The sequence below is a fragment of the Ictalurus punctatus genome, chromosome 18, assembly GCF_001660625.3.
Source record: "Ictalurus punctatus breed USDA103 chromosome 18, Coco_2.0, whole genome shotgun sequence".
NCBI classification, from domain to species: domain Eukaryota; kingdom Metazoa; phylum Chordata; class Actinopteri; order Siluriformes; family Ictaluridae; genus Ictalurus; species Ictalurus punctatus.
Window position 1 is genome coordinate 14,007,846 of NC_030433.2, and position 10,461 is coordinate 14,018,306.

The window sequence follows — 10,461 nt, forward strand, 5'->3', positions numbered from 1 at the left end:
ATTTGCACCCCCTCCTTCCCATCTCTCCACACCCCCCTGGTTGAGAACCACTGTTTTGTATGAACACAGCATGGCTGATTTTGTTTCATAATGCATTCTCCTCCAATATTAAAAACCCACAAGGCGTCAGATCTGCAACAACCAAAACCTTTATTGATTGAAATCATTGCTCAGAGATAGAAATAAATGCTCCTGGATCAAGGGGGGAAGAAAAAAAAAAAAAAAAAACATTTTGCCATGTGATTTTCCTGTTTTGTTAACAGAATAGAACAGAAAACAACAACAACAATACAGAAAACTTTAGTTAAGACCTGACTGGATGGGAATGATGATCAGTTGAACTCTTAGAATAATCTCCATGTCAGTTTGTGTTAAGTGCGGTAAAAGATTGGTACACAGTCAGGGAGAAAGTCAGGTTCAGTATCAAAGGCAGTGACTGGACCATTTCAAATACCAATCGCAGCCCAGTTCTGTTTACAGTGCGATTCAGGACTGTTCCAGGAAGTGTTGAACTGAGACTGTGTGGTCTCCCCCTTTCCTTTTTTCCCCTTTAATGGTTTACACTGAATACCTGTTCCCTATGTCCAACTCCTTCATGGTGGTGTTCCAATGCTCTTAAATAGTCCTGAAATCTATCTAGCGTGCGAGTTAAAAAGCATTTACTACATGTTTATCTCACCTCCATCCAGTCACCACCCGTGTTAGAGCAGAGGAAGAAATACATCATGTAAGCAAGAGAGAGAGACAGAGAGAGGGGCAGTAAGCGCTATTTCAGAGGATTGACCTCATCACTAAACACGTGTCGTTCGGCCACCTAGGCCTGCGGGTTGCTGAACTTGGACCTCAGTTTGTTGATGAGAGCCATGATCTTCGGGTTGCACTGGTATTTGGAGATGTTGGCTGGATTCTGAGCCATGTCCTGGAAGGCTGCCATCACTTCAGGGTCCTACACACACACACACACACAGACAACCGATTATATTGATTGCATCAATTATAAAATGCCTCAACAATCGTTTGAGAGATCCACATGCTTCGATTTCCACGGGTAGTCATACGGCATTGTGGGTAACGTAGGAACCCGTTAACTACATTGAAAACGAGGTTCAAATCAGAACCTCGGCAACTCTGAAGGTAAGATTTAGTTTATGAAGATTAATATGCACATCATTAAAGGATTTTTCTCCTTTAACAGCATAAAAACCCTTTTTATTCGTTACTTGATTTAACAAGCAATTTAAGTAGCTACAGATGAAGCACAAGGTTGATTTGACTGCACTATAACGGCATTTTGAACTGCTTGGGGATTGGTTCCACACCTTCATGGCCATGAGCACCTCAGGTCGTTAAAGAGCTCCTGCAGGCCGGGCATGCTGAACGCCTGGAAAACCTCCTGCACTACAGGAGCACGGAACATACACGCCACAGCACAACATTAACACCCAACCAGCTTCTTATTCGTGCTGCATCACATCACACAGGCACACACACCTCTGTGTTTATTATTATCTCACACACACGCGTACACAAACACACCTCTGTGTTTATTATTATCAGACACACACGCACACACACCTGAGAATCCTGGGAAGCCTCTTTGTGCTCCTCCTCCTGCATGCTGCCTGGCTTCCTGCTCCTACACACACGCACACAAACAGACACTTGTGTTAACAGTACTCTATCAGATCCAGTGTAAAGGCACTACACCGCTCTGTCTCACCCTCTGTGCTTTCTCATGCTCCTCCCTTGCTTTCTTCACTCGCTCCTGCCGCCCTCTGATCTCTCTCTCCTCTCGTTTACGCTCGTATTTATGCCGGTGCTCCTGGATCTTGTTGGCCTGTGAAGGAACACACACACACACACACACACACACACACACAGAGAGAGAGAGAGAGAGAGAGAGAGAGAGAGAGAGAGGGAGAGAGAGAGAGAGAGAGAGGGAGAGAGAGAGAGGGAGAGAGGGAGGGAGGGAGAAAGGGAGGGAGGGAGAAAGGGAGTGAGGGAGGGGGGAGAAAGGGAGTGAGGGAGGGGGGAGAAAGGTAGTGAGGGAGAAAGGGAGTGAGGGAGGGGGGAGAAAGGTAGTGAGGGAGGAAGGGAGAAAGGGAGTGAGGGAGGAAGGGAGAAAGGGAGTGAGGGAGGAAGGGAGAAAGGGAGTGAGGGAGGGAGGGAGAGAAGTTAAAACCTTATAAAATTTTAATAGTCATCTCTGAGGCTTTATGTACATCATCCACGTTACACCCACCCCCACTTCAAAAGTGTTTGAAAGTGATGATCACACTCACGCACACACATTCGCACACACTCACACAGGGTTATTGAGCAGTGATTGAGTGAACGCCCTCACCTGTGTGCTTTCCCTCTCCACTTATAAACCCCAACTCAGCACAGCCATACATCTATTGCTCTGTCACAGTCTCGAATTACAGCGTTCGGCTTCTGCATCCTGATGTACACACTGCCCCCCCCCCACACACACACCTTATTCACATAGAACATACTGTACAACAATGTAAAACAATTAGAAACACACATCTATGCTTAAATAGAAAATCTGAGATGTATAACAAATCAATTCTATAAACGATTAAAGTAAAATAAAAAAAAAGGTTCTAAAACATACTTATGCTTATACTAACTTATATTACCTGTGTGTGTGTGTGTGTGTGTGTGTGTGTGTGCCTCTGTGTTACCTGGCTCTCTTGGCATAGAGAAATAGCTGATCGTGGATTCAGTTTGAAGGCATCAGTGAACAGATCCAGACTTTTCTGCAGCTCTCCTACACACACACACACACACACACACACACACACACGTTATCTTACTATATTACTTTATTCAGTTCTGTTAACTGATCCAGTAACTGAACTAACTGTAATATCAGCAGTAGTGGTTTGTGTGAGGTGTGTGTATGTGATCCTCACCCTCTCCCAGTGCGTCAATTGCCTCCATCTTCTTCTCATTGGCCTGGTACATCATCTCCTCAGTCACCTGAAATTTTGAAGAGGAAAGAGCATCAGATTCCACCTTCTGGGTCACCCTCTGCTCTTCACATCTACAGCAAAAGTAATACCACCCCTAGATGACATAAAACCGACCACCTCCAGGTTCTCATAGTCGCCCATCTCCTCAACCTCGTCCGTGTCTGGGTCGATCATTTTCTATCTCTGTAGAGGAGAAACATCTCACCTCCTTTAACCACATCATGAGATTATAGTATCACCAGGTGCTTCACTGCCACATTCACACTACACAGTTACCTAATTCACTCTCCTCGCTCTCAGAGGGCGGGGCTGGAGCAGGCTCTGCCTGAGGGGGCGGGGCTGTTTTAGGATCACATGGACAGCTTCCCTGTGTGGGAGTGAGAGCAGCCATGCTGAGTATTTAGTGTGTGAGCATGTTTTCTTTACTCACACTGCGCAGTCAGACGCGTGCTTGACTCACCAGCACAAACACGACCCCACCTTCACCTGGCATTCACGCTAACAAGTGACAAATCACTTACAGTTGGTCTCTAGCTACAGTTGCTTGGGGCGTGGCCTATCCAGTATTTTTAGTTCTGATGAGAAATGGTTGTAGCTATAAATAGCTTTTTAAACTAGTCAAAAAACTATTTAAATAATGCACCAACAGAGTGAAAATCACGTGTTCATGATTCACATATTTCGTGCTTGGCTATGTTCTCAGATTAGATTAGAAAAAAAAACCCCCAAGCTAATTGTTCTAGCATCGTACATGCACCAGAGGCACCAACAACCTCCCGAGCTTTATCCATAACATCTAAATGTATACACATTTAACACGTGGTCGTATTCGACAGTGGTTTTCAAAGTGGGGGCCACGGCTTGGGGGCCGCCAGGGGGTGCCCGGAGGGCCTCAACAATTTGGTGTGAAAAATAATTTCTCACTCTCAGACAACCACACAAACACACACAATCAATTCCTAATGTAATGTAAAGATATAAGATGTAATTATTAATAATAAAAAAGGGGTATATATTCAGAAGTCTGTATTTTTAATGTGTTTTAAAGACATTTTGCAAAAGGGGGGCCTCGGTCAAATGTTAATGCCATTTGGTGGGCCTTACCCTGGAAAAGTTTGGGAACCCCTGGTATACGAAACCACAGTTATAAGTCTTTCTCCTGTTTTTGCTGGAAATAACTAGAGAAACGTCGAATCGTTCGACATGATTCATTTGGATTTGCACAGAATAAGGAACATTTTTAGCTCAGATGGTGCTTCGTGGCTGAAATTGTGGCGCGCACACACACGTGACATGCGACGAACTGTTGCTGCTTTGTCACGTCAGTGTGTGAGCGATGGGATAGTGTGTGTTAGAACTCGACAGGTGGAGGTGTCTGGTTTGGAATCTGTTCACGTCTCACACATCAACACTGTAGATCACCTGACAACTTGAGTTTTTAGGCAGGGGTGGAATAGTCGCTCCCAATCTGAAACACACACACACACACACACACACACACACACACACACACACACACACACACACACACACACACAGACAGAGGAGGAATGAGTAATATGTAAGTGTGATCGTGATTATGATTATGATTCATTTGCTAACCCATGCCGAAGAAGTCTTCCGTCCGGAAGAACTCCATCTCAGGCAGGTGCAGCACACCTGGGTTCTCCTTACACATCTGCACGAAGCATTTCAACTCGGCCACTTTCCGCGGGTCCATTGCCAACACCTGACAACAAACAATTAACTTATTTATCAATATATACATGTTTATCACGCAGTACTGAGTGCGTTATGAAACTTCACACTGTGCCACACTCTGCATGAAAGTGTTCAGCACCGGAATAAAGTTGGTTTGGAAATTAAGGGACCGTCTCTAAAGTTTTTTATTTATTTATTTATTTTTTTTTACATAATTGCATAACAAATTGCTGTGGTATGAGAAATAAAACACTTCTGCTGCTACTGGAAAATGCCACAATGCTGTTGATTATTTTCCTGTGACAGCACATGTCGTGATTTATTCTTTATACAAATGACACTGTAATAGTCCCTTTTTTCAAACTCGTGTGGCGATTAACAGTTAATACTTTAGTGCGAATACAACTCCCACAATCCCCTGCGCTCGATGAAAACTCCCAGAAGCCACTTCTAATTTTCCCTTCTTTCAAATCTCCCCAGCGGAAGCGTAAGTAATATTAGCATTAGCACTCGACTCGTTTTAGACGCTGCAACATGTCTGCACTGCTAAAAGGACTCGCCCGTATCCGCTCAGCTCCAGCTCTGCGGGGGACAGGCTTCACTCAGCGGGCTAACATTACAACAAAACCCGCAAAGGATGCTCTAGGAGCAGCTGTAAGTCTTTTCTATGGTTTTTAATTAGTTGCCACGATATTCCCCGGGCCTTCACAATTAGCACAGTGTATGCTAGCTTAACCTTCAGATGGTCGGGTGAAGCTGGCTGAACTAGCTAACGTGAGGCGTAATAGTTGGAGGGGAAAGTATGATGGGTGTAATTATATTAGGAATCTGTCATATACGCAGACAAAAATTGTTATATTCTACATAGAATTTTTGTAAATATATAAAGATATATGTATATTTTAAATTACGGTTTGGTAAGGTAGGCTAGCTAGATGGCTAACTAGCTTAGCAAAGGCGACAAACTACGGCGAAAAGGTCACTCAGCAACTACGATAGTTTGTGGTTAATGAGTTATTTTTTTAAGCAAAGTACACATAAAAAAGCTTTATTAAAAATGTCTACGTCTAATTCCATTTGACACGTTTTATACTTGTTTTTAATTTTATGTGCAGGCAGTTATCTATCTGGTTTTTTATATATATATATATATATATATATATATATATATATATATATATATATATATATATATATATATATATGACGATAATCTGAATATAGGAATATTATAATATTAATCATTATACGGTTATAATAGAACACACAAGCCTATTTCTGTTAATTTACTCGTTTCAAGTTATTTTTTTTTCGTCTTACTGTATTGGCAGATAATTGTTCCTCTTTCTAGAAATGAACTCTTGAAATAAGCAACATCTGTAATTTAGAGAGAAATTAGTGTTTAAAAAAAAATAGAAATAACCTTAATCGTATTGTATAAGACAATCTAAATGAGAAAAGTTAGTTCAATTTGAGTATAGTCATGGGACTTTTACTTGCTAAAGCACTTCGGACGGGACTAGTTTTCTGAACGTGGTTTGATTTATAGTTCTGTACATCACCGACCTCTGAGTAGTGATGTGCCGTTCATTTTGAACGGATCTTTAATATGACTCGGGGACAACAAGTTGTCTGAGTGATTCATTCATTTTAGACTAACAGACTGCATAGCTGCCTGAAGACCCAGCTAAGCAATTAATCATTTCTGTTCCTCATAATTTGGCCCTGGCTGCATTAACCTAATGACTACGTTTACATGGACAGCAGTAATCTAATTGTTGACCTCATTCTGAATAAGACAATATTGTGGTTAAGGTGTTTACATGAGTCACTTTTAGAATATTCCTTTCATGTTCCCGTTATACATGTTATAGAACATAGATCGATTAACGGCACGTCATTATGTCCCCACGCCACACCGTCGGACGTTCCCTCCAGAATTTCATGTGTCAACATACAGTTTGTCTTTGTTATGGTACTGTATACAGTTTTGGGTGTTTTTGTTTTTTAATTTTTACGAAAGCTTCAAGTGCGTTAATCATTTGTCATGTTATACGTGCAAATAGACGATTGTTCAAAGCTGTGGGCTGCGTCGAAATCGCTTACTTACCTACTATATAGTAGCTGAAATTAGGGATGCACCGAAATGAAAATTCTTGGCCGAAACTGAATATAATGAAAAACTTGGCCGAATACCGAACACGTTTTTTTTTTCGCGTTTTTTCCATTTATTTTGCCTTTTTTTTTTTACCATTGCATAAATTAAAGTCTAAATGTGCTTTTACTATTTTGTCTTAAAAAATGAAAAAATCAATTACAAAAACTACAATTTCAAAAATATTTAACACTGAACATTTTTTTAAATTCCAGCAGGCATAGGCTACCAACAAGGCACAATATAACTTTAAATAAATGAGTAAAATAAAAATATTTTGATGTGGTCATCTTTGAGCCCCGCTTGTTATTAGGCCCGATGTTGGGCCTATAACTGACTGCTGAAAGAATGTAACACTCTGTAGCCTACAACAAAAAGAGCATTAAAAAGTGCATTGACGAGTGCAGAAAATGGTTCTATACGGCTGATTATATTGGGGATATATACCGCTCACGTCCCTGTACACCACGCGGAGTATTATAGTAGATATAGTATAGTTAGATGCGTTGTTAATGTTATGTTCCTTGATAGATTTAGTTAGTTTAAACTATAGATTAGTTCATTTAGTCCCCGCTGGTTGTTCCACTCCCAGTCCATAGTGCTAGTTCATGATTCTTGTTTTGTGTTTTGACCCTGTTTTCTGTGACTACGTTTTTTGGATTATGATTTGGATTTGTCTGCCTGCCCTTAAATAAATACGTCTTTACCTGCTTCCGTACTCTACTCCCATACGGAGTGGGGAATACTCCGGAATAGAAACAAATCAAATGCACGTCTCCACAATGTTACGGTTGTCAACAGCTGAAGAGCATGCGCTTGTGCATGTAGCACGTGCATGCGCGAGCCCCCTCGTCGCTCCGAACACTCTGCCGGAAGTGAAGGTCGTGAAATTCGTGCGTCTCACTCTGGTTGCTAGGCTGTTTGGTGCGTCATTAAACACGTCATTGTTCGGTCAAATTTATTCGGCCTTTTCACTTATTCGGCCGAACATCCGGTGCATCCCTAGCTGAAATATATGCATCTCGCCTACTATACAGCAGGTAAGTACGCAGTCTCGGATGCAGCTGTGCTCTCTTGTTTGCCGTCAAATGGTTGAGCACTGCCGTGTGTGTACGTGTCCTGTCGCAAAATGCTGTGAAAACTCCCATACGACGTTAACAATGTGATTAAGGTGTGTACATGTCTGTAATGTACGTCGATAATGAAACTAAAACAGGAGTACTCCACATGTCTTAATTCGATTTGTGTTTACTTCAAGTATGACTTTAATCGGATTAAGGTAATAAAAAATTGCTGTTTACTTGGTAGTTTCTTAATCAGAATATTGTCTTAATCGGGTTAATATTGGATTATTGTTGTCCATGTAAACGTACTGATAGTTTATTTTATAGTTTAAGTACTAGATGTGTTAATTGATTTATTGATTGAATTTATTGTTACAAAAAAAACTTCAGGGGTTTTTATTTTTTTTTATTATTTTTTTTTATAGATATAGAATTGTCGGTTTATAATAATCACCTGACACTGAGATTACCGCGCCCAGTCTTAACAATTTATGTAATTTGGCGCTTGTTGATTTATGTTTAGTTTTATTTCTTCACTGGCTAGCAGAAGCATGTGCATCCATACTGAACATTGGCCAAAATGTGATAGGACAAGCGTTGTGAAAAAAATGATCTGCAATCACAGACATTCACATTCGAACAGGATCAGATTTCTCTAGAGGATCACAGTTAGCCGATAAACTGTAGATAATTTGCTCTGGAATTTTTAGAGGTTGTGTGAGGAAAACCACAGGCTTGGCACATTCGGGCAGGATTAAAATACATCTGGGAAACACATTTCTCTAACAGGAAAACTAGTCCCGTCCGAATAGTGCTTAAGATATCGTGTGGGTTTTTAATTTTTTTTGCAGCCTAATCCATGATGGGGGACATGCTCTTCACGGGTAATAATCAACCATGTATACGTTTAATCTTGTGAAACATTTGCAAGATAAGTTAGTCCCTGTTATCATTTATGTTAGCAGCTATAAACAATCATTTCCCCTCACCAGTACCTATTCTCTGTGTTAAAGTTAATGTTTTAAAAAAAACACAAACCACGTACAGCTTGGCATGTTACCAAGAAACCACAAAATCTTCTGTCCTGAAGTGACTCCTGTGACAGAAAATACTGTTACAAAGCACTGACATCGGAGACATGTAATGTTAAATAAACGCCTCTCTACAGAAAGCTTCATGAAGTCAACGATTAGACGTTTCTTTCACACACTTAAGCGTTTTACTATTCGTCTTTGTTTATTGTAGATCATCTGCCGTTGCAGACCTATGAATTAACTGTTATAGAAATGATACTGTATTAGAGCAAGCACATTATTATAAATCTGTAATTTCAGATAGGATCAGGTACTGAGCCTGTATTTCAGGGCTGAATTGTTACTATTGGTACTTTTCCACTGCACAGTTCGGCTTGACTCTGCTCTGCTTGCTTTTTGCGGGCTTTCCACTGTGTATTACAGTACCTGGTAATATTTATTTATTTATTTTTTTTGGTGCTACTTCGGTCGAGGTTCTGAGCGAGACGAGCCGATACTAAATGTGAGCCACGCACTTCGGGAGTAGGCATTCGCTTTAACCACTGTATGTAATGTTCTGTATTGTGCCTGAATAAATGTCATTTAATACGTACTTTGCATATGGTAATATTCTAATTGAAAATTGTCATTTATCTCATTACAGATAAAGTTACAATAAAGGTTTAAGTCTTAGATTTTTACATCTCGCCTTGTTACAGATTTCCAAACAGGCGTTTATCGAAGTCACCCCTGTTGCGGCTGAACCTAACTTGGTCATATCAAGCACTACGTAGGGTCTAGAATGTGTTCAGTGAACAGAAAAGGCGTTTAGAATATGGGCTGACCCGGTATTTGTTTAGTATCCTTTCTCCCTAATGATGTCCTCGCTCCAAGCCAATTTTATTTTTAACTGCTACAATAGTTGTTTGGTTCTTGGAGTTAAAAACTTAAATGTTTACCTGAGTGTGACCACCTGCTTTGTGACTTAGCATCATAAGCCTGCTGCTGGTGTCTTTCCTGCTGAGATGTCTTAACTTTATTCATCTTACTGTCCATGAGCTGATCATATATTTATCCTTCACACAGGAGACAACAATCGGTCTTGGTCTGTTTGGAATGGCCATCCTGGTTCCATCCGGTTGGGTCCTGGTTAACCTTGAGAGCTACAAGAAGAAGGAGGCCTGAAAAAGTAGTCTGCTACGATCATTTCCTTCAAACTCCTTTCGGGACCATTGGAACCTCTGACTCACCAGTTTACCTTCTCTCACTCACACCAGTCTCTAAAATGTTCTAGTCAATGTACAACGGCCGCTCAATGACTTGTAATAATTGGTGATCTTGCAGCTCTTCTTGTGGATGTTGTTACGCACTTAAAAATAAAAATGTTATTTAAATCTTAAGTTGATGCTGTGTCATGTCTGTTGGGTTGATTCAGAAATGCACCTTCATTATTCCACCCGATTGTGATTGTTCTGCTCCAGTGGCATTAAAGACTGCAAGTAAACCGAATAAAATTATGTATTCAGGATTTGTGAATTCGGTGTTAC

At 40.8% G+C, this 10,461-nt stretch overlaps 1 protein-coding gene and 1 pseudogene across 1 annotated transcript; one reads left to right on the plus strand and one right to left on the minus strand.

Annotated features, from left to right (window-relative positions):
- Window positions 1–131: 131 nt before the first annotated feature.
- Window positions 132–3,257, minus strand: LOC108278569 (hsc70-interacting protein-like; annotated as a pseudogene).
- A 1,871-nt stretch (window positions 3,258–5,128) lies between these two features.
- On the plus strand, window positions 5,129–10,159 carry LOC108278570 (cytochrome c oxidase subunit 8A, mitochondrial). The gene is given in 2 exon segments (XM_047161996.2): window positions 5,129–5,336; window positions 10,001–10,159. Coding segments are annotated over 2 exon segments (279 nt in total). The 5' UTR covers window positions 5,129–5,216.
- The last annotated feature ends 302 nt before the right edge of the window (window positions 10,160–10,461 follow it).